The 24,499-nt window shown below is 53.0% G+C and overlaps 1 protein-coding gene across 3 annotated transcripts in view; it reads right to left on the bottom strand.

Moving 5' to 3' along the window:
* LOC105485918 (axin 1) overlaps positions 1-21,950 on the bottom strand; it is a 68,833-nt gene extending 46,883 nt beyond the window's left edge. For 2 of the 3 annotated variants that reach the window (XM_071083766.1, XM_071083764.1), the window contains exons 1-2: positions 21,596-21,950; positions 15,967-16,925 (exon numbers count right to left, since the gene is read on the bottom strand). In XM_071083766.1, the coding sequence (XP_070939867.1) occupies positions 15,967-16,844 (878 nt within the window). In that variant the 5' untranslated portion in view covers positions 16,845-16,925; positions 21,596-21,950. Of the gene's footprint in view, positions 1-15,966; positions 16,926-21,595 lie in introns of those variants that run through there. The other variant, XM_071083767.1, reaches the window with a different exon arrangement.
* Positions 21,951-24,499: the final 2,549 nt, after the last annotated feature.

Genomic DNA, 24,499 nt, shown 5'->3' on the forward strand with positions numbered 1-24,499 from the left:
ACTACAGGCGCCCGCCCCTGCGCCCGGCTAATTTTTTCTATTTTTAGTAGAGACGGGGTTTCACCGTGGTCTCGATCTCCTGACCTTGTGATCCGCCCACCTCGGCCTCCCAAAGTGCTGGGATTACAGGCGTGAGCCACCACGCCCGGCCCAGATTTCTTAAATGTCGCAAAAGTCTCTTCAGAGCCTGGAACTGTACAAATGGCTTCACATCACATTTTTAGGTTCACAAGGATCTGATGAGAAACACTTTATGTAATGAAGAGTGGTAACATTTAAAAAGTAGAACAAAAATTATTTTATGCTTTCCTCCCCAGGAGACACTAGCCCCCTCACTCCAGCCTTGACCCCTGGAGCAGAAGCCCCCAGAAATTTATCAGTTCCAAAGAAGAGCCAATGACCTTTCACAAGCTCAGATATCTACGACTGCAACAAACATTTAGAAGTGGTAATTCCCAACAAATTGCAGGCAATTTAGAGTCATTTGCCAAGATGCAATCTGCCCTATTGCTCCAGGGTCTTTACGAAGGCCAGCCAGACCACAGCCCTTGCAGACTGCAGGGTGGCAAGTCTCACGCCAGCCTCAGAGCCTCCTCAGCAGAAGTCTGAATCCATAATTTACCCAGAACCAGGCTGCCGGCTTACAGTCATGGTCCCTGAATCCTGCATAGAACTCACCCAAAGGAGACCAGTTCTCAGTGCTGAAGCTACAAGATGAAAATGATAACTTCTGAAAGCCACGTCTTATCAAAAATTAAAACACCTGATATTTATGAATCTAGTTAAGATAAAAATTTTGTACATGAAGCACTCTGATTTGTTCCCTTGAAGTAATTTAGAAACTGCAAGTTCCAAGCTGGGTCTACCCTTTTTGTGACATTGTCAGGGATCCGGGAACCCTTCCCTGGGCTGACAGCTCGTGGACGTCCCTGGCACTCCGAAGCAGCTGTGTCTAGTTTCCTTGACTCTGAGTGTGCAGCAGGAAGAAGCCTCCGTCTGGAGAGAAACACTCTGAGGCAGAAATAGAAAAGCTTTAATTTTATGAGATATTTAACTTTTTTCTACTTCTTTTAAAAGGAGTTTCACTTCACCCAAATGAACTAAACGCAACCAACTCATGAGAATCTACCAAACACTCCGATCGGCGTACAGAATGCGCAGCAGTAAGCGGACGCATAACAAAATCAAAACAAAAACGGCCTGGACTGCTTTCATTTGCAAACTTTTTTGTCGGCCATGGAAATGCTTTATCTTTATGGTATCTTCAACATAACTTCACACTGCACCATGAAGCTATAAATTCCAAAGCTAATGGAATCTCTAAGCAAAGGTGCAAGCCTGACACTGCATGAGGGGCCCTTACCCCAGTGCCTCTACTTACGTCACCCTCAGATCTCCACACAGGTGCACCTCAGCCACTGGTCTGACCCCCAGCCTCGCTGAGCCCCTGCTCAAAAGTGCCGTTTCCAGGCCTGTGGGTTCCAGAGACAGAGGTGACTAAGGGCCTGACCCTGACTACAGCAGATGGGAAGTTACTTAATCTTCCAGGGCCTCAGTTTCCACATGGATGGCATGACACTCCCACACCTCGCTAGGGGCTCACGGATGGCCTGATGCCTGAGACAGGCAGCGCGAGAATCCACAGGTTGGCAGCCTTCAGCAGCGAAAATGGTCCCTGACAGTCCTCTGTTCACAACTCCTGCAGATGGTGGTGGACCAGCAACAAACAAGGGCCCCACGGTCCAAGAACAGTTTAGAGAACTTGCGGCGGCAACGTCACAACCACAAGTAAAGCATATTTAACTTCTAGAAACAGGATATAAAACCTGTAGCCAGGCCGGGCGCGGTGGGTTATGCCTGTAATTCCAGCACTTTGAGAGGCCGAGGCGGGTGGATCACAAGGTCAGGAGATGGAGACCATCCTGGCTAACACAGTGAAACCCCATCTCTACTAAAAATGCGAAACAATTAGCCGGGCGTGGTGGGGGGCGCCTGTAGTCCCAGCTACTCGGGAGGCTGAGGCAGGAGAATGGCGTGAACCCGGGAGGCGGAGCTTGAAGTGAGCCAAGATCACGCCTCTCCACTCCAGCATGGGTGACAAAGCGAGACTCCGTCTCAAAAAAAAAAGACCTGCAGCCAGGCACCATGGCTCACACCTTTAATTCCAATGCATTGGGAGGCCAAGGCAGGAGAATTGTTTGAGGACAGGGGTTCGAGACCAGCCTAGGCAACACAAAAGAACCTATCTCTACAAAAAAAAAAAAAAAATTAGCCAGGGCCAGGAGCACTGGTTCACGCCTGTAATCCCAGCACTTTGGGAGGCAGAGGCAGGCAGATCACCTGAGGTCACGAGTTCGAGACCAGCCTGGCCAACATGGTGAAACCCCCTCTCTAGTTGAGGCTGAAGTGAACAGTGGTCACACCACTGCACTCCAGCCTGGGTGACAGAAATAATAAATAATAAATAATAATTGAATAAAAAAATAAAAAATTAAAAATAATGAAAAAAATTAAAATAATAAAAATTTAAAAAAACAGGCCAGGTGCGGTGGCTCACATGCCTATAATCCCAGCACTGTGGGAGGCTGAGGCAGGCAGATTACCTGAGGTCAGGGGTTCGAGACCAGCCTGGCCAACATAGTGAAACCCCATCTCTACTAAAAATACAAAAATTAGGCAGGCATGGTGACACACGCCTGTAATCCCAACTACTCAGAAGGCTGAGGCAAGAGAATTGCTTGAGCACAGGAGACAGAGGTTGCACTGAGCTGAGATTGTGCCACTGCACTCCAGCCTGGCTGGCCAACAGAGAGAGACTCTGTCTCAAAACAAACAAACAAACAAATAAATAAATAAATAATAAAATACCCAGGCACAGTGAGGCACACCTGTGGTCCCAGATACTCAGGAGGCTAAGGTGGGATAATTTCTTGAGCCCAAGAGGTTGAGGCTGCAGTGAGCTGAGATCACACCACTGCACTCCAGCCTGGATGACAGAGCAAGACTGTCTCAAGAAAAAAAAAAAATTACAGTTAACATCTTAACATCTCCAGAAAAATTTTTAAACGTTGATATACATATATTAAAAAAGGATAAATTTTTGAGTGTATATTCAGAAAGCAAAGGCAGAAAAAAAGTATTGAAAAGCTACGAAAACACAACAAAAAGAAATGCAAAATATGTGAAAGATTTTAAATTTAAAGGATCACTCTAAATGGTCCAAAATCTAAATAAGATCTCAAAAAAGTTCTAAAACGAGAAATGGTCAAGATGGAAGAGAAGAAATTATCAAAGAAATAACATCTCTGGTCAGATGCAATCAATGGCTCACACCTGAAATCTCAACTCTCTGAAAGCGCAAGGTAGGAGGACTGCTCAAGGCCAGGAGCTTGAGACCAGCCTGGGCAACATAGGGAGACCTTGTCTCTACAAAAAACTGTAAAAAAATTAGCAAGGTGGGCCGGGTGCGATGGCACACACCTGTAATCCCAGCACTTTGGGAGGCTGAGGCGGGCGGATCACCTGAGGTCGGGAGATTGAGACCAGCCTAACCAACGTGGAGAAACCCTATCTCTACTAAAAATACAAAATTAGCTGGGCATGGTGGTGCATGCCTGTAATCCCACCTACTCAGGAGGCTGAGGCAGGAGAATCGCTTGAACCCAGGAGGCACCAGTTGCGGTGAGCTGAGATCGCACCATTGCACCCCAGTCTGGGTAACAAGAGCAAAATTCCGTCTCGGGGGGAAAAAAAAAATTAGTGCCTGTAGTCCCAGCTACTCTGGAGGCTGATGCAGGAGGATTGCTTGAGCCTTTTTTTCCAGATCTACCTCAGAAAAAAAAGAAAAGAAACAAATAGCATTTTTAAAGTCCACAATTAAAGGACAAGTTTCTTCAACACAACGAAAGAAAAAAGCCCCAAGCAAAACACAATATTATGAAATAACACTGTTGATAAAGAAAACATCCAAAAAATGTCTGAAGAGAAGAAAAAAAGCCCCATCCACACCGTATGAAGAGAATGGAGTCAGATCTTTCCAGTGCAGCTCACAAAAACAGAAGGTGATGGTGCAATTCCTCCAGATCTCTGGGGAGGTGCCTGCCACCCAACCTAAATTGTAAACCCAACTCATCTCTCCCTCAAGTTCTTTTGGTATGAGCACATAATACCAGTACCACAGCACACCAGTACCACAGCACACCAGTACCACAGCACCCAGTACCATGGTACCATAGCACCCAGGTACCATAGCATGCCAATAACACAGCACCCAATACATACCATGCCAATAACACAGCACCCAGTACCACAGCACACCAATAACACAGCACGCAGTACCACGGCACCCAGTACCATAGCATGCCAATAACACAGCACCCAGTACCACATTACACCAATAACACAACACCCAGTACCACGGCATGCTAATAACAGCACCCAGTACTACAGCACCCAGTACCCAGTACCATGGCATGGTAATTACACAGCACCCAGTACCATGGCACACCAATAACACAGCACCCAGTACCACAGCATGCCAATAACACAGCACCCAGTACCATGGCATGCCAAAAACACAGCACCCAGTACCACAGCATGCCAATAACACAGCACCCAGTACCATGGCACACCAATGCAGCATCCAGTACCACAGCATGCTAATTACACAGCACCCAGTACCACAGCACACCAATAACACAGCACCCAGTACCATAGCATGCCAGTAACACAGCACCCAGTACCACAGCACGCCAGTAACACAGCACCCAATACCACGGCATGCCAATAACACAGCACCCAGTACCACGACATGCCAAAAACACAGCATCCAGTACGATGGCACACTAATTACACAGCACCCAGTACCATGGCACACTAATTACACAGTACCCAGTACCATAGCACGCTAATTACACACCACCCCGTACCATGGCAAACTAATAACACAGCACCCAGTACCACGGCACGCCAATAACGCAGCACTCAGTATCACGTCACGCTAATTACACAGTACCCAGTACCACGGCATGCTTATACAGCACCCAGTACCACAGCACACCAACAACACAGCACCCAGTACCACAGCACACCAGTAACACAGCACCCAGTACCACTTCATGCCAATAACACAGCACCCAGTACCACAGCACACCAACAACACAGCACCCAGTACCACAGCACACCAACAACACAGCACCCAGTACCACTGCACCCCAATAACACAGCACCCAGTACCACAGCACGCCAATAACACAGCACCCAGTACCACAGCATGCCAATAACACAGCACCCAGTACCATGGCACCCAATAACATAACACCCAGTATCACAGCACCCAATAACAGCACCCAGTACCACTGCGCCCAGTTACAAAGCATGCCAGTACCACACACACCAGTGCCACGGCACCCAGTCACCACAGGATGCCTAAAGAGTAACTGTTTCAACCAGAGTGGGAATATGGAAGGCTTCAGAACACATGTCTTCCAGAGAAAAAATACTTTATTTAACAGGTTTTACAGTGAGGAGAAGAATATTCACAACCACTCTACTGAGCTGAAGAGTATGGGAAGATTTAAGTTGGAAAGTAAAATATTTAATCAAATGAAAAAAATAGCAATTATTAACTCAAAAACAAACACACAAAATTGTATAGGAAACAAAATGGCTGGGCACAGTGGCTCACACCTATAATCCTAGCACTTTGGGAGGCCGAGGCAGGCGGATCACTTGAGGTCAAGAGTTCAAGACCAGCCTGGCCGACATGGTAAAACCTGGTCTCTGCTAAAAATACAAAAATTAGCTGGGCATGGTGACGCACGCCTGTAATCCCAGCTACCTGGGAGGCTGAGGCAGGAGAATTGCTTGAACCCAGGAGGCAGAGGTTGCAGTGAGCCAAGATCATGCCATTGCACTCCAGCCTAGGGGACAAAAGCAAAACTCTTGGCTCAGAAGTGAAAGCACCAAGCCCTGGTGCATGAACACCTCAGGGTAGGAGTGAGACAGGAGAGCAGCAGAGTTCTCAAAGAGCCAGTGGACACATAGCAGTAAGCACATTACTCAGAAAAGGCACTAAGGACCGAACCGTGTCCCCCAATTAATACGTGTCAGCCCTGACCACCACATGGCTGTGCTTGAAATAAGGAAGTGTTATTGTTAGATGAGATCGTAAAGGTAGGGCCCTGACCCAAGAGGGCTGGTGTCCCTAAAAGAACAGCTGGACGCAGTGCCTCACACCTGTAATCCCAGTACTTTGGGAGGCCAATGTGGGCAGATCATGAGGTTAGTCCAGGACCAGCCTGGCCAACATGGTGAAACCTCAGCTCTACTAAAAATACAAAAATTACCCAGGCGTGGTGGTGCATGTCTATAATCCCAGCTACTCAGGAGGCTGAGGCAGGAGAATCATTTGAACCTAGGAGGCGGAGGTTGCAGTGAGCCGAGGTTGCACCACTGCACTCCAGTCTGGGCAACAGAGCAAGACTCTGCCTCAAGAAAAAAAAAAAATAATATAATAAATAAATACAAAAACTTAACCAGGTGTGGGCTGGCGCGGTGGCTCACGCCTGTAATCCCAGCACTTTAGGAGGCCGAGGCGGGTGGATCACGAGGTCAGGAGAACAAGACCATCCTGGCCAACACGGTGAAACCCTGTCTCTACTAAAAACACAAAAAAATTAGCCGGGCATGGTGGTGGGCGCCTGCAGTCCCAGCAACTTGGGAGGCTGAGGCAGGAGAATGGCGTGAAGCCGGAAGGCAGAGCTCGCAGTGAGGGTAGATCGCGCCACTGCACTCCAGCCTGGGCGACAGAGCGAGACTCCGTCTCAAAAAAAAAAAAAACCAACCAGGTGTGGTGGTGGGCGCCTGTAATCCCAGCTACTGGGGAGGCTGAGGGAGGAGGATCTCTTGAGCCTGGCAGGGAGAGGTTGCAGTGAGCTGAGATCACACCACTGCACTCCAGCCTGGGTGACAGAGCAAGACCCCGTCTCAAAAAAAAGAAAAAAAAAAAAAAAAGACACATTTACTTGTATCCTTTTTATTTATTTATTTTATTTTTTTTGAGACGGAGTCTTGCTCTGTCGCCCAGGCCGGAGTGCAGTGGCCGGATCTCAGTTCACTGCAAGCTCCGCCTCCCGGGTTTACGCCATTCTCCTGCCTCAGCCTCCCGAGTAGCTGGGACTACAGGCGCCCGCCACCTCGCCCGGCTAGTTTTTTGTATTTTTTTAAGTAGAGATGGGGTTTCACCATGTTAGCCTGGATGGTCTCGATCTCCTGACCTTGTGATCCGCCCGTCTCGGCCTCCCAAAGTGCTGGGATTACAGGCTTGAGCCACCGCGCCCGGCCTGTATCCTTTTTAAAGAAAAAATGTGCAGCCGGGCGCAGTGGCTCATGCCTGTAATCCCAGCACTTTGGGAGGCCGAGGCGGGCGGATCACAAGGTCAGGAGATGGAGACCATCCTGGCCAACATGGGGAAACCCCGTCTCTACTAAAAATACAAAAAATTAGCCGGGTGTGGTGGTGGACGCCTGTAGTCCCAGCTACTTGGGAGGTTGAGGCAGAAGAATGGCATGAATCCAGGAGGCGGAGCTTGCAGTGAGCCAAGATCGCGCCACTACACTCCAGTGACAGAGCGAGACTCCATCTCAAAATAAAAATATGCAGCTGTTTTGAATAGCTGCATATTGTAAAGCTTTTATTCTTTTATTTATTTATTTTTTTTTTTTTTTTTGAGACGGAGTCTCGCTCTGTCGCCCAGCCCAGGCTGGAGTGCAGTGGTGCGATCTCGGCTCACTGCAAGCTCCGCCTCCCGGGTTCACGCCATTCTCCTGCCTCAGCCTCCCGAGTAGCTGGGACTACAGGCGCCCACAACCGCGCCCGGCTAATTTTTTGTAATTTTTAGTAGAGACGGGGTTTCACCGTGGTCTCGATCTCCTGACCTTGTGATCCGCCCGCCTCAGCCTCCCAAAGTGCTGGGATTACAGGCATGAGCCACCGCGCCCGGCCTCTTTTATTCTTTTAATAATATACTTTCTAATTACAAACATGGTGTTATAGGAATTTGGAAAATACAGAAAAACAAAAAGAAAAAAATTAGAAGCCCACATATCCAACTGTACAGAAAAAAACACCTGTGTAACCAACCAGCCTGCCACTGGGTATTCAAGTCATCCTATTTGCTGGAATATTACAAGCAGCACTCCTTAGGATTATTTTAAATGTTTGTTTAGGAGCAGACACCAATCCCATAGACTAACAGGTGAGTTGGTAAAGATCCAGAGTGGGTCAAAACCAAAACAAAGGGGGTAGGGGGAAGGGACAGCATTAGGAGATATACCTAATGTAAATGACGAGTCAATGGGTTCAGCACACCAACATGGCACATGTATATATAGGTAACAAACCTGCACGTTGTGCACATGTACCCCAGAACTTAAATTAAAAAAAAAAAAAAAAAAAAAAAGCACTGGAGCAACCTCAAAGGAAGCAGGAGGGTGAGTGCCACGAGCAGGGCCCAGGACCAAGCAGCCCACTGCAGCTCACAGCAAGGACAGCGCCTGCCGGGACACCCAGACGCCCAGTCACCCGGCCACCTGGCCACCCAGCCACCACCTGAGCCAAGAGCTGAGCCCATTTGCCAGGAGATGCCTCAACGGATCACGAAGGAAGCCCGTGGGCCGAGGTTGCAATCCACACAAGCCAGCGTCCAACTCCGGACAGGGCCCAGGGTCCTTGCTGGAGGAGAAGGGGCATGGAGTCTAGGCCCTATGCAAACTCAGCCTGGCGTGTGGCCTCTCCCCGGACGCCATAGCAGCATGGCAGATCTGTGTCTGCTGTAATAGAGTCCCATGACCAGTCTCCATCTCTGAGGGAGTGGAGAGACCAAACACTTTCAGGAGCTAATGGATTCTGAGAGGACCCCATGACACGGGGACACTGAGGCAAAGCTGCTTCCCTCCACACGCACAAGTAGGCAGCGGAGGGGCCCAAGAAAGAGCCAACAGGTGGCCTTCCCTCCCTGACAGCCACCATGGCCCAGCCTGGCCCCCACCTCTGATAACTGCAGGGTATGCTGCTACAAACGACGTCTGCGTTTGACAAGGACGAGCGGAACCGGAGCATGTGCATCAGTTCAGATCTGTGACACTGGTGCAAAATGTGAGAATGGGCTGGGGTGCCAGTCACGGCTACAGTTCAGTTCCAACAAGGACCACACGGGCCCACAGGGACACTTGCCCCAAGCCCTCCCAGAAACAGCTGCTGCAGGTCTACACTGGCACCAGGGCCAGGACCACAGTCTCATCAGCACGTCTGCCACTGGCTGCCTGCAAAGTGCTTCCCTTTCACAACCCACCCACACAACTCAGGACGGAGGTCTGCCCAGGCAAAGGGGCCTCTCGGTTCCAGAATCCTTTGGCCTGACAGGCAACTACAGATACTTTTGTGGACTCTGCTGAAACCTGTCAGTGACTATGGAGCTTTACATGACTGAAGAAGAGAAAAAATATGTTTGGAGTCCTCGCCTACTGACAGGTGCATACACATACAGGATGGACTGGGCACAGTGGCTCACGCCTATAATTCCAGCACTTTGGGAGGCCGAGGTGGGTGGACCACTTGAGATCAGGAGTTCGAGACCAGCCTGGCCAACATGGCGAAACCCCGTCTCTACTAAAAATACAAAAAGTAGCCAGGCATGGTGGCACGCACCTGTAATCCCAGCTACTAGGGAGGCTGAGACTGGAGAACCTGGGAGGCAGAGGTTGCAGTAAGCTGACATCACGCCATTGCACTCCAGCCTGGGCAACAAGAGTGAAACTCCATCTTGGGGAAAAAAAAAAAAAAAAAGTGGGCTGCAAGCTGGTGCTGTGGTGACAGAGTCCAGCAGAGCCCAGCAGAGTCTGGGATTACAGGCGTGAGCCACCGTGCCCGGCCAGGAATCATTTTCAAAGTTTTCCTTGGATATCCACAAACAAAAAAATTTATCTTTGGGCCAGGCATGGTGGTTCACACCTGCAACCCTTGCACTTTGGGAGGCCGAGGCGGGCAGATCACTTGAGGTCAGGAGTTCAAAACCAGCCAGCCTGGTCTCAAAAAAAAAAAACAAACAAACAAAACGCTGAGCAAGGTGGCTCACGCCTGTAATCCCAGCACTTTGGGAGGCTGAGGTGGGTGGATCACAAGGTCAAGAGATCGAGACCATCCTGGCTAACACGGTGAAACCTCGTCTCTACTAAAAAAATTAGCCGAGCGTGGTGGCGTGGGTCTGTAGTTTCAGCTACTGAGGAGGCTAAGGCAGGAAAATCTCTTGAACCCAGAAGATGGAGGTTGCAGTGAGCTGAGATCGTGCCACTCCACTCCAGCCTGGGCGACAGACCAAGACTCCCTCTCAAAAAAAAAAAAAATTAGCCGGGCGTGGTGGCAGGTGCCTGTAATCTCAGCTACTGGGGAGGTTGTGGCAGGAGAACTGCTTGAACCCCGGAGGTGGAGGCTGCAGTGAGCCGAGATGGTGCCACTACACTCCAGTCTGGGTGACAGAGCAAGACTCTGTCTTAAAAAAAACAAACAAAAAAATTCTCTTTAGATCTGCTCAAACAGGGGAAGCAAATACCCCAAAGGAGACTAGAAAGCCCCACACCCAGGCAAGCAGAGCCCACACCAGGGGCAGTATGGCTCACAAGCACCTCTGCCCCCTGCACCGCAGCAGAGGTCCCCTTAACAAGACAAGCCTGGGGCAGCCCCACCCCGGACCACCCCCTTTGCACAGGAAGCAGAGTCCACCCTTGCAACACAGCCCCTCTGAGGCCAGGCATCTTCCGCAGCACCACCGCCCGAGGTCCAGCTGACACGGAAACCCAAAACCAGTCCACCACACGCAACTCTGTACACATTTTGGTCCCTTTCTGTTTCTTTTCTTTTCTTAAACCATTTCTTCTCTTAAACTTTTACGCCATTACCAGAAACACAGTCAATAAACTAATGAGCAGGTCAGATGGTTCCTTAGGCACCACTGTGGGAACCTGAACAGCAGGGGCTGGTTGCCCACCTTGGAAAGACCCAATGGTCCTCTGAGCAGCTCCATGAACCAGGAGCCCAAGACAAGCTACCATGTTGCTCCTGCTGTGGACACATCTGTCGTCCATTCTCTGGCCACGGCCACATTGACCAGCCCTATCCACAACTGTCTCACTGGACTGGCCCAGGAAGACACACAAAAATATCTAGGAAGACCCTGTCCCCAGCCAGCAAGGAAGGTCAGGGCAGTCAACAGAAGAGGCCAGCGGCGAGGGGACTGTGAGCCTGACCAACTGGACCTGGCAGGGGCGTGCAAGGCCAGCCCTGAAGGCCACCTGGTGGGCCAAGCCACCCTGAAGGGGAGCAGAGCCTGAGCCCGCCAGCCAGGGAGTGCAGGCCCTGGGCTCCCCGCCCGACCACTCGGTCAACAGCAGAACCTGCCTGCTGATCCACACAGCTGAAATGACACGTGAACCAGTCAGCTCTGTCCAAAGTTCCACTGACAATGGGAACAAAGACCTGAGGGTGCAGAAGGTGTTCCCACAGAAGCAGAACAGGGGAGCCAGGGAAGAACCCCAGGAAACCCTGGCCCAGGAGCTCAAAATGACAGCAGGTAAGTGGGACAAACACAGAGAAGGGCTAGGAATGGAGCTCTTTCCTAGTTTGAGACAAAGACCTAAGCAAAACACATCACTTTCCTCAAATCAAGTATGTAAAACCACTACGCGGCTCACACACGGACCAACAAGAACCCACACCCAGGCCTCCCAAAGGGAAACTGGACGCCTGTGGCCGTGCTGGACCACAGCAGCCCCACCGCAGGGGATGAGGGACTGTGGCAGAGACACAGGCAAAGCAGCCCCCAGGACAGAGGGGTCAGCATCCGAGGCCTGGCCCTCCTGACACATTCCTCCACGCAGATTCCACCCCAGGACGACTAACCGGCTCTCCACGGGAAATGCAGCCCCTAACACGTGAGGCCCAAGCTTCTGGCCCTGTTGTGGTAGCTGCCCGTTCAGTACCCACTCTCCTCCTCCCTTTGCGTTACCCGCTGCCTTCCTTTGGAGGACCACCCCCGGCTCCCCACTGGGGAGCAGGCGTCTGTCTGGGTGGAGCACCCCACTTTCCTTCAGGAATGGCCCTGCTGCGCAGCCCCCCGTGCATACACCATGACTGTGCTGAGACAGACAGGACACAGCGGCACACGTGCCCTCCTCAGAGCAATGGCAGGCCCGTCCTTCAGAGCTGCGGGAAGCATCTGCAAACAAGGGAGCCCGGAGCCCAAGGTCACTGCAGCAGCCACCTCCAACACAAAAGCCCACAAAGCCGCCCACCAGGCAGGCAAAGTCAGACTGGCACAAAGCGAAGGTGCCAGGCCCTGACTGAGGCACACCCAAGGCTCTGTCCCAACAGCGCCCTTCAGGGTTGCGCCCAGGTGGGTGGCTTTCCACGACTTCCAACTTAGTGCACCCTCACCCACCCCTGGCAGGACAGAATGTTCCAAACGTGAGGAACACAGCCTGGACTTCATGCCCTGTCCGTGCTAACAGGCAACCACTCCAACATCAGAGATCTTCAAACCACAGGCTGCACCACGGGCCACCTCCCACAGGGAGGATTCAACTGCAGACAGGACTCCCAAGCTCCAGGGTCCTCTGCCACCAGCAGCCCCACAGCAGGCAAGTCAGCACCCAAACTGTGTAGACACAGCTACACAAAATTAGACAGGAAAAGCCAATGTCTTCCACTAATTTTATAGCAAAGGTTGCTTATTACAAATACAGCAAACTAAGGACAGACGGCAAAGCTACTGCTCGCAGCCAAGAACTGAGAGTGGCTGGGAGGGAAGCACTGCGGTTCTAACAGTGGAAATCAGAACGGAGCTCATCTTCTTCCTGCAGCCCAGCCCTCAACTTCAGTCCCATCTTAAAAATAACCAGCCGGGGCGCAGTGGCTCACACCTGGAATCCCAGTGCTTTGGGAGGCTGAGGCGGGCGGATCTCCTGAGGACAGGAGCTCGAGACCAGACTGGCCAACGTGGTGAAAGCCCGTCTCTACCAAAAATACAAAAAATTAGCTGGGCATGGTGGCTCACACCTGTAATCCCAGCTACTCAGGAGGCTGAGGCAGGATAATCACTTGAACCCGGGAGGCAGAGGTTTCAGTAAGCTGAGATTGCACTATTGCACTCCAGCCCGGGCGACAAAGTGAGACTCCATCTCAAACAAAAAAACAAACAAAAATAACCAGCCAGGTGCAGTGGCTCACGCCTGTAATGCCCACACTTTGGAAAGCTGAGATCACTGGAGTCCAAGAGCTCGAGACCAGCCTAGCCAACATGGCGAAACCCTATCTCTACTAAAAATACAAAAATTAGCCAGGCGTGGTAGCACACATCTGTAATCCCAGCTACTCGGGAGGCAAAAGAATCACTTAAACCCAGGAGGCAGAGGTTGCGGTGAGCCGAGATCGTGCTACTGCACTCCAGCCTGTGAGACAAAGTGAGACTCCATTTCAAAAAAAAAGAAAGAAACTCTCAGTTATACCAGCCTTATTCAACAGGATACCTTTACGGCATATTGTGTCCTAAAACGTTTGCTAAATAAATAGCACTTGGCTAAAGACAATGAACAAAAAAGAAAAAAAGGCCGGGCGTGGTGGCTCATGCCTGTAATCCCAGCACTTTGGGAGGCCGAGGTGGGTGGATCACGAGGTCAGGAGATCGAGACCATCCTGGCTAACACAGTGAAACCCCGTCTCTACTAAAAATACAAAAAATTGGCTGGGCGTGGTGCTGGGCACCCGTAGTCCCAGCTACTCAGGAGGCTGGGGGAGGAGAATGGCGTGAACCCAGGAAGCAGAGTTTGCAGTGAGACGAGATGGTGCCACTATACTCTAAGCCTGGGCGATAGAGTAAGACTCCATCTCAAAAAAAAAAAAAAAAAAAAAAAAAAAAGGAAAAAAAAATACATTAGGTGGACAGTCCATTTTTTTTTTTTTGAGATGGAGTTTCACTCTTGTCCTCTTGTCACAATCAAGACTCACCACAACCGGCCAGGCGTGGTGGCTCACGCCTGTAATCCCAGCACTTTGGGAGGCTGAGGCAGGCGGATCACCTGAGGTCAGGAGTTTGAGATTAGCCTGGCCAACATGGCGAAACCCCATCTCTACTAAAAATACAAAAATTAGTTGGGCGTGGTGGCAAGCGCCTATAATCCCAGCTACTTGGGAGGCTGAGGCGAGAGAATCTCTTGAACCTGGAAGGTGGTAGTTGCAGTGAGCCAAGATCGTGCCACTGCACTCCAGCCTGGGTGACAGAGTGAGACTCCATCTCAAAATAAAAAAAAGACTCACCACAACCTCCACCTCCCAGGTTCAAGTGATTGTCCTGCCTCAGTCTCCCGAGTAGCTGGGATTACAGGCATGCAACACTGCACCCATCTAATTGTTGTATTTTTAGTAGAGATGGGGTTTCACCACGTTGGCCAGGATGGTCTCGAACTCCCAACCTCAGGTGATCTGCCCACCTAGGCCTCCCAAAGTGCTGGGATTACAGGAGTGAGTCACCACGCCCAGTCGACAGTCCATCTTAAATCGTATCACTTAGACTAAAGGGGTTTAACCTTAGAAATGTTTAATCCTGTGTTTATGAGCCAGCAGCGATTTCTGTGTCACAGTAAGCTTGAAGAACTGATGCGAGTTTTTAATAACTCCTCGGGAGAGTCCCAGCACGTGGGGCTGTGCTTTCGGAGTCTTGATTAAATCAGCAGGGGTCGAATGAATTCCAGGCTTTCAAAGTTACACAGGCTGGAGCCTCCGGTCACCAGCTCTAGGGAAAGAGTGGGAAATGTATGTGCTCTGTTCACAAGCACAACAGATGCCAGCCCAAAAGTCAAATAAACCTCCAGGAACCACGCAGGGATCACAGGGAAGGAAGAATAAAGAAACAGGTTTCAAGGCTGAGCACCACTCTGCTCCGTCCCAGGCAGCACACACACCCCACATGCCCTGCGAGGATCGCCTCAGGGCCCACGCTGCTGTGGACTACACAACACCACCAACAGATTTTGTTGGCAGGAAAAAAGGCCCAATCCTGGAATGCCCACCACAGCCACAAGAAGTTTTCAAAGTACTATGACCATTCCCCACACATAAAACATCCCCCCTACTATTTCTCAGCCTCTAGGAAGAAGCTTAGAAGATCATTATAAAAGCAACAATCTGGCCGGACGCGGCGGCTCACGCCTGTAATCCCAGCAGTTTGGGAGGCCAAGGCGGGTGGATCACCTGAGGTCGGGAGTTCGAGACCAGTCTGGCCAACGTGGAGAAACCCCGTCTCTACTAAAAATGCAAAATTAGCCGGGTGTGGTGGCACATGCCTGTAATCCCAGCTACTTAGGAGGCTGAGGCAGGAGAATCGTTCAAACCCAGGAAGCGAAAGTTGCAGTGAGCCGAGATTGTGCCACTGCACTCCAGCCTGGGCAACAAGAGTGAAACTCTGTCTCAAAAAAAAAAAAAAAAAAAAAAGCAAGAATCCAATCATCCAAGTATTGATGCCCTGAAACGTCCACTCCTCCCTTTATTAAGCGCAAAGGACCATGTCTACCGGATAGATCCAGATCCTATTTAAGAGAGTACAGACTCTACTGATGAAGGGTAAAGTTTACATGTCATCGTGACTTTGAAGAATTCCGAGGTTCCTAATGACTCATAAGTCATCTATTTTAGTCTGGTCTGTTCTCAGTAAAAGTACTCTCAACATTACAAATATACAAAAGTATCTAATGACAAATGCAAAAGTATCACGAATAAGAACAGAACCAAAATTCAACCCCAACTGCAGCAGGACATCCAGTGTGGGTTAACGCCCGCCTCATCAGCACCTTTCTCTGGCTTGTTCTCCAGCTCTCGGAGGTGAGTACAGAAAGCAGGACGCTTGGCGTCGGACTCACCTGAACTCTCTGCCTTCGCTGTACCGTCTACTGGAGGAGGCCCTCGGGGCAGCTGTCTCCAGGAGCAGCTTCTGAGGGAGTCTTCCGGGAGGAGCAGCGTCTCTGCCATCGTCCTCGTCCATGTCCTGGTCACATTTCCATTCCTCATCTTCATTTAAAGTCGGCAGGTATCCAGATATGCCCTTCCCTGTCCCTGACCCAGAGCTCTGGTCACTACAGACTTTCGGGCTCTCCGAGCCTGTCCTCGTATATTCCAAATAAATATCAGACTTAAGGAAAGAGGGGTAGGTATTTTCCTCCATAGTGGCCTGGATTTCCGTCTGGGCCTGGTCAAACATGGCAGGATCGATCAGCTGCTTCATGATGCAGCCCTTTATGAAGCTCTTGGTGGCTGGCTTGGTCTGCCGGGACACGATGCCATTGTTATCAAGGATGTACTTTCGATAGATGGCTCTCGCCAGCTTCAGCCTCTTTTCCTCGTTCGAGTCACAGGGCTCCAGCTTCCTGAAGCCAGTGCAGGCAAACCAGAAGTCCAGCAGATCGGCACAGCCCTCCTGCTTCAGGAAAGTCCTGAATAGGCTTATCCCATCTTGGTCATCCAGCAGGGAGTGCAGTGACTCAGCCCACTTCAAGTATGGTGGGGTGGGGGAGGCACTGCCCTCAGGCTCATACCCCAGGTCCAGATCCGAGCGCCTCGGAGTGGCCGTCGAAGTCTCAGCTTTAATGCCAACACCTTTCCCAGAGCAGAAACTGTAGCTGGCGGGCCTCGGGTCTGTGGACACCAGTTCTCCCTCCTCACCAGGCACTGGGGGTCGGGGAGCATCTTCGGTGAAACTTGCTCCGAGGTCCAAGGGGAAACCCTGCTCTTGGATATTCATTTTGGGACTCTGCGTCAATGAACAATGAGCGCTGCACCCTAATACATCAGTACTTACAGCTCCAAAGTGAATCAATCTGTCCTGTTGAAACCATTAAGAGGACAAGGATTAGGAAAGGTGGGTCCATGAAACACGACCAGAGGTTTTCTCAAGACAAGACTCACGATGATGCCCTCCCGCTCAAACTCAAAGCAAGAAACTCAGTTTAAATGTTCAGTCGAGCTATATTTTGGCTACAAGCATAGTTCCACTTTAAAACAATTTCTGGAAACGTTTACAACGACAGGAATGCCTCTCATGCTAAGAAGGGATGCCCAGGACACGGGAATGCCACTCCCCACAAGTCTCACTGCATGAACATCACGGAGGCTGGCAGCTTGAGCACCTCCCACCTCAGCTGCAGAGCTGAGTGACAGGGAAGACAGGAAGGCTGGAGGCAGGAAAGCTGCCTCTAGTCCTGGCTATGTGTATAAACCGGAGTGAGGGCTGGACCGTCACAAGCAAGATGGAGACAATCACTCCACCAGCCCCAACAACACTCAGAGAGAAAGGAAGGCGCGCTGCAGCCCCGAGCATGGTGAGCGTCTTCTGAACCCCACATCCTCCAGGCTCAAGGCCACTGTTTTCCGCCTTTGCGTCACGTCACACGCGGTACACCTTGCAACACATGAGAACACACGGCACGGTGTTCCTCCAACTCTCAACACGCGCCTCAAAGAGAGATAATCATGGGTCACCTTCAGCCCCATCAACCAGGGGATCAAGGACACCACCCACGCCCAGAGGCGCTCGGACACCGCCACTGGAGACAATCTTAACACGCTCTGTCAGAATGCTGCACTTGACTCTTAAAAGCCTGTCTGATGAGGATTCAGATAGCAAATAGTAAATGGGTAACTTAAGGAACAGAGAAGGTACAGAATAAAAGGAAATGCAAATAGAGTTTGTAGCTAAGGAAGCTATAGTTCATGTGACTTCACTCCTTAAGCTGAAAACCGAACCACCCACCCTCTTAGACATCAGGGAACTATAGAATTTGCTGCTACTACTGCTGATGCTGCTACAAGCCTGCAAGGAGTATGCAAAAGAGACTAGGTAAGGGCTCCAACAGAACCCCTGCCATGGTCTGTGGTCCTTCCTGCCACGAACTATAGGAGCCCAGGAGCTCTGGCTATGCCTCTCAACCTGGCCACGCAGGTGACTGCCACACAGCCTGCCATGATGTAAGTGGTCCTGGCTAAAAGGGGCTGGAGAGAGGGCTTTAGAGAAGCATGTTGGGTTCAAAAGCCTGGAGTGCTGAACAAGCCACGGGGAACAAATAAAACCCTAAAACCCAGGACCAACTCAAGGGGGATCTCCCAGCCACCACTCCACACTGCTGTCCCTGGTCTACATGGAATCTGTCCCCCACATGAACTTCCTCACATTGCACACACTTTACCAGCCAACAGCTGCTCCTGGCTGGAAGCAAGAAGGATCCACAGAGCCAGGCATGGTGTCACGCACCTGTAGTCTCAACTACTCAGGAGGCTGAGGCTGGAGGATCCCTTGAGTCCAGGAGTTCAAGACTAACCTGGGCAACATAGTGAGACCCAATCTCTACAAAAAAACTTTCTTAATTAGCCAGGTATGGTGGTGTATGCCTGTAGTCCCAGCTACTTGGAAGGCTGGGGCAAGAGGATCCCTTGACCCCAGGACTTCAAGGGTGCAGTGAGCTATAATCGCATGCCACTGCACTCCAGCCTGGGCAACAGAGCAAGATCCTGTCTCTAAAACAATAAAATAAAATTACTAAATAAATAAGAAGTACCTATAGATGGAGGATGGGTTGCAACTATGTGCCCCCAGTGACATTTCAGCAGCTCAGGACTTTTTGGGAACGCTGCTGGGTAGTGTGTCATCTTGGTCTCAGCAGGAACACAGCTTCTAAAGGTCAAGGCCCAGTGAGCTGTGCTATCCTGCTGCTCACACACCACTTCAGCGGCAGCCACTCTGTGAGCCCTATCAGCATGGAGGGAGCACCCTGGGTGTGGACACCTCCACACTAGCTCACGGTCATCTGTCTGGGACGCCGTCACAGGAAAGAAGGCCTGCACCCTGACCACCTGAGCCTTACCGTGATAGATGCGCTGCCATTCACTAGCTTGAATATTCATCAATGAATATTTAATTCATTGATTTTTAATTCAATGATATTTAATTCCTTGATTTCATTCATTGATGTAAAAAAGACAGACATTTGTCACAGATGCCAAACACTGGCTCTCTACAGATGCTGAACTACTGTACTACAGAAAACAGCAGCAAATTCTTCCAAAACTAATGGGTTTTGTTGTTTTGTTTTTTTTGTTATTTTGAGACAGGGTCTCGCTCTGTCGCCCAGGCTGGAGTGCAGTGGGGCGAGCTCAGCTGACTGCAGCCTCAGCTTCCCAGGCTCAAGCAACTCTCCAGCCTCAGCCTCTTATATGGCGGGGACTACAAGCAGGAGCCACCAACGCCCGGCTAATTCTTGTATTTTTTGTAGAGATGGGGTTTCACCATGTTGGGCAGGCTGGTCTCAAACTCTTGAGCTCAAAGCAATCTGCCCATCTCGGCCTCCCAAAGTGTTGGGATTACAGGCCACCTTGCCTGGCCCCAAAACTAATGTTTTAATTCATGTGTGAACCAAGTCCACCTTAATTATTTTAAACTATTTTTCAGAGCCCAGGAGAAAATTTTTTTATAATCATGTGTATTTTGGGCTGTCAACTGACAGAAGACTTTTTGGTGTCCCTGGAAGCACATGAACCCCTCCACAAGTTACTGATGTTGTTAAAACATATCCCAATTCCTGAAATCTCTGGGTTTCCACATGGAAGCACACCAAGCATTTAGTGTACACACACGTAGACACCACACATAAAGCAGTTATGTTTACTCAGGTTAGCATCAAATGCCCGCAAGCACTGAAGCTGGCCTACAGCCTGTAGCTACCATCAATAAAGTGAGTCCATAAAATGGGCAGGATGCCTACAAGTCTGACACCGTATTTAAAATTCCCTTTCATCACTGCTTAGGCATATGCCCCAGGCACCATGGCAGCAAACTCAGTGCTACCTACGTGTGTAGGTATTTATTTTACCCAAACTTAACTTTTGAAATTTTGATTTACATGGAGGATGCAAGTAAAACAGCACGACTCTGACATCTTCCCAACTGTCCACTGATTTAACTCTTGAAGGTTCAGGGCTACTATTTCACATGTAATTTGTTCCCCCATCACTGAAATTCTCAGTGACTAATGTAATCCGAAAAAGTCTGCTTAGCTTTTCTGAAACTAGAAATCCAAGTCAACACCAGCTGAAAATCAAACAAAAACACTGTTTTTCATGCTTTCCCATCCTTGTCCCCGAATGGAGATCTTAAAACTGAAACTGAGGCCAGGTGTGGTGGCTGACCCTTGTAATCCCAGCACTTTGGGAGGCCGAGGTGGGCGGATCACCTGAGGTCAGGAGTTTGAGACCAGCCTGACCCACATGGAGAAACCCCAACTCTACTAAAAATACAAAATTAGTCAGGTTTGGTGGCACATGCCTATAATCCCAGCTACTTGGGAAGGCTGAAGCAGGAGAATCGCTTGAACCTGGGAGGCGGAGATTGCGGTGAGCGGAGATCACACTATTGCACTGCACCCTTTATCAATTATCTTAGAAGGGGCCAGGCACGGTGGCTCACACCTGTAATCCCAACACTTTGGTAGGCCGAGGTGGGCGGATCACCTGAGGTCAGGAGTTCCAGGCCAGCCTGGTCAATACGGTGAAACCCCGTCTCTACTAAAAATAGAAAAATGAGCCGGGCGTGGTGGCGCATGCCTGTAATCCCAGCTACTCAGGAGGCTGAGGCAGGAAAACTGCTTGAACCCAGGAGGTGGAAGTTGCAGTGAGCCAAGATCGCGCCACTGCACTCCCAGCCTGGGCGACAGTGCGAGACTCCGTCTAAAAAAAAAAAAAATTATCTTAGAGGGGGCGGTGGTCACGCATGTAGTCCCAGCACCTTGGCAGGTTGAGGCAGGTGGATCGCTTGAGGCCAAGAGTTCAACAACACTTGCTGGGCAATATAGTGACACCTCATCTCTACAAAAAAAAAAAAAAAAAAAAAATTACCTTATAGATGGGCTGAGAAAAATCCCTAGAGAACTGACATGTTTTTCTCTACTTTCTTCAATGCCAAGCCGAAAGTTTCACTGCTCGGGCAATGCAGCTCTGGTTTCACTGGGGGCTAAATTCCAAAGTGCCGGGCGGGGGGTAGAATCTAGGAACCACACCCAAGAGAGAGACGAGTGTTTGGGCAGCGAGGCATCAAACCTGGAGGGCACGAACGCCTGAGCACGCGGCTACTCAGGCCGCACCGCGACCTGGACCCGGTACGCGGCCTCGGCGAGGGCGGGCGGGAGTGCCCTCCTCCGGGGCAGCCGGACTCCTGCCGACTTCTGGGAGGCGGGGAGGGCTCCAGGCCCGGCTCTCCCGGGGTTCCCGCACGCGATGCGCGGCCCCTGCAGCTGCTCCGCGCCCCCAGACGCGCCCGAGGCCTCGGAACTCCAAGCGGCCCCCGCGCCGCCGGTCTCGCTGCCCAGGGACACCCCTGCCCCAGCTCCCCGCGCGCCCACCCCCTCGGCCCCACGCGCGTCAGCCACCCGCGCCCCCCGCCGCTTCCGGGTCCCGCCCGCCCGGCCTAGCGCGGCCTAGCCCGCCCCGGCGCCCGGCCCTACTCACCCGCGCGCGGAGGTGGCGGGGCCCCGGGCCCGGCTCCCGGAGCGGCGCGGCGCAGCCCGGCCCATGCGCTCAGCGGCAGCGCGGCGGGCGGGACTCGGCGGGGGCGCGGCCCGGGGCGGCCCCCATCTCGGCGGCTGCGGCTCGGCGGCCCGGGGGCGGACGCGGGGCAGGCCGCGGGGGCGCCGCAGGGGCCCAGCCGCCAGCTCCCACCCGCCCGCTCCGCGTGGACGCGGCTCCGGGTCGACTCCGGCCGGCTCTGGCGGCGGCAGCGGCCACGATTGCCTCCGGAGCCGGAGCCCGAGCCCAGAGCGCCGAAGCCCAGGCCCGAGCGCCCCCGCCGGCGGCGCCCGGAAGTGCGGGGGCGGGGCCGGGGCGCGGGGACGAGGTGAGAGCGCGGGGCGGGGCCTCAGCTCGGGGCGGGGCCGACAGCGAGGGGACGAGGTAAAGAGTGTGGGGCGGGGCTTCAGGCGCGGGGCGTGGCTGAAAGCGCAAGGATAAGGTGAGGAGCGTGGGGCGGGGCAGACAGCGATTGGACAGGTGAGGAGCGCGGGGCGGGGCCCAAGCACGGGCGGGGCCGGAAGCGAGAAGACGAGGTGAAGAGCGCAGGGCGGGGCCTTGGGAGTGGGGCTGCGGCCAGGGAGCAAGGCGGGGCCCGCCTCGAGCCGAAGAGGTAACGAGCGTGGGGCGGAGCCTCGTGCGCGGGGCGGGGCCGGAAGCGAGGACGAGGTGAGAAGCATGGGGCAGGGCCTCTGCGTGAGCGGGAGAGGGGTGTGGTCAGCCCCTGCCGGGGGCGGGGCGCGGCGGGGGCGTGGTCGCGCGGTCTTCCCGAGGGGCGACGCGGAAGCGGAGCCGCGGCGGCTGCGGCTTCCCGGAGTGCGGAGTGGGGGAGGCGCCGCTGCAGGTGCTTGGAATGGCTGCGACCGTGGGGAGCGCTGGGCGGACTGCCCGCCCCGACGGGCGCACGCGGGGCGCAGCCCTTTTCTGCCGCCAGTACATCGGTGGGCATCCAGGGGGCTGCAGGCCTCGGGGCTCCCTGCCCCGCCGGCCCTGGACCGGAGGCCTCCGCGGAGACCGCCACGGCCTGCCAGCCGCCGTGAGGGAAGCAGGCTCCCAGGAGTTGGGTGGTCGGCAGGCAGGGATGGCCAGGTCCCTTGGAAGGTGGCGTGGGCTCCACCCTCCTGAGTCCCCAGGCAGCCGGGACTCACAGCGCCAGGGAACACATTAGGCCCCAATATGTGCTGGCTGTCACCCGGACAGGAGCCACAACCTCCAAGGAGCCCACCGGCTAGGACCCTCTGCCTTGATTTCTCCCAGGCACCATCTAGTATCAGAGAAGGGTTCTCCTTCCCTCCGCTGCCCAGGCCAGCCTGAGAGGAAGGCCATTGGAGTGTCTGAAACCCTGCAGCCCCTCCCCTGGGCTGTCTCCACAGCGGCCCTGCCAAGGGGTGCAGTCCAATCCTGCCATCCTGGCTGCCCAGATCCGTGCCACCTGCCCTGCAGGCCACAGAGCACAAGGCCACAGCCCCAAGCATCCCACAGCAGAGAGGCACAGGACCCCAGCAGCAGCCCCCACACCAGCTCTGGCCAGCCCAACCTTGTCAGAACCAACCCTCTGCTCTCCACCCAGGCCTCAGCCGACCATCAGGCCCTGCCTCCCCCAAGGAGGAGGATGTCAGTACCAGGATCAGCCCTGTCCTTCCCAGAGCACTGTTGGGCCTGACACCTCCCAGGACGCCCCAGGCAGCCCCCTGGGGTCAGCTATACCCCCATTTAACAGAGGAGACAGCTGCAGTTCAGGTCACACAGGACCAGCTCACCTCCTGCTGGGTGAGGGCTCCCCACCTCGTCCACCCCACACCTGAGCCAACGACCCTCATCTATCTGCCCTCTGCTTTAGGCCTCCCAGGGCTCTCTGGTGCCCACAGCCCTTCAGGGCCCTTCCTAACAGCGCCTCCCCCATGCCCTCCCCTAGATGCATCTGGCCACTTGCCCGCCTCTGTGCTTCTGTGTCCATCATGTCCATACCCCCCAGCTCCCTCCAGGCACCTCTCACACCAGCCCCATGTCTTTCCCTGGGCTATGTCACCCTGGGTGCCCAGCCTCATCCTTCAGAGCTCCCAGGCAAGCGCAGAAGTCCCAGCTGCAGGCTCCCTGAGCCGCCAGCCCACCCCCCACCAGATTCCCACAGGTGGGACTGCATGGGGAACCATGTGTGGAAGCCTCCGAGCCCACGCCCCTGCCAGCCCTCGCCCCTGCCAGCACTCAGCATGGTGTCCGATGCCAGCATTGCTGTGTGGGAAAGGGAGCAGCATGGGATGAGGGCCACTAGGCTGTCCCCAGCCTGCCAAGGGCCCAGGCCCACCTTCTAGATCACCATGCTCAGAGCAGGTGAGCAGGGGCTGGGGATATGAACGAAGCTGTACTGGTAGGCCAACACTTGGTCCCGCTGGGTCCTGGCAGCAAGCACCCTGCCAGGTCCCACAATGCTGGACACTGGGTCCTCCCTGCAAGCCCCCCCAGCCCATTCAGCCTCAGAACCTTAGAGGAGACAGAGTGGGTGGCCTCCATGCTATAGCCCAGTTTCCAGGGATGAGGGAGTCCTGGATGGCCAGGCAGCAGGACCTCAGACACTGACCCATGGGCTGCCCCCCACTCCCAGCAAGGTCCCCAATGCTTGCCTTGGTTCTGCAGAGCTGCCGCTGCGGCCGGGCCAGGCTCTTGGGGCTGTGTCCATGTCCATCCTCCTCTTGGCCCTCGGTGGCATGTGTCCCCAAGCCCTGGGACCAGAACAAGGCCCTTGGGCCTCCAGCTCCTCGGGGCCCCTGCCCTGCAGGGACAGGAAAGGGGTCAGAAAACCTGGAGGAAATGCAGCAGCCCTTCTAAAGTAGGTTGGGGTGTTGGTAT

This window comes from Macaca nemestrina, chromosome 18, assembly GCF_043159975.1.
Source record: "Macaca nemestrina isolate mMacNem1 chromosome 18, mMacNem.hap1, whole genome shotgun sequence".
NCBI classification, from domain to species: Eukaryota; Metazoa; Chordata; class Mammalia; order Primates; family Cercopithecidae; genus Macaca; species Macaca nemestrina.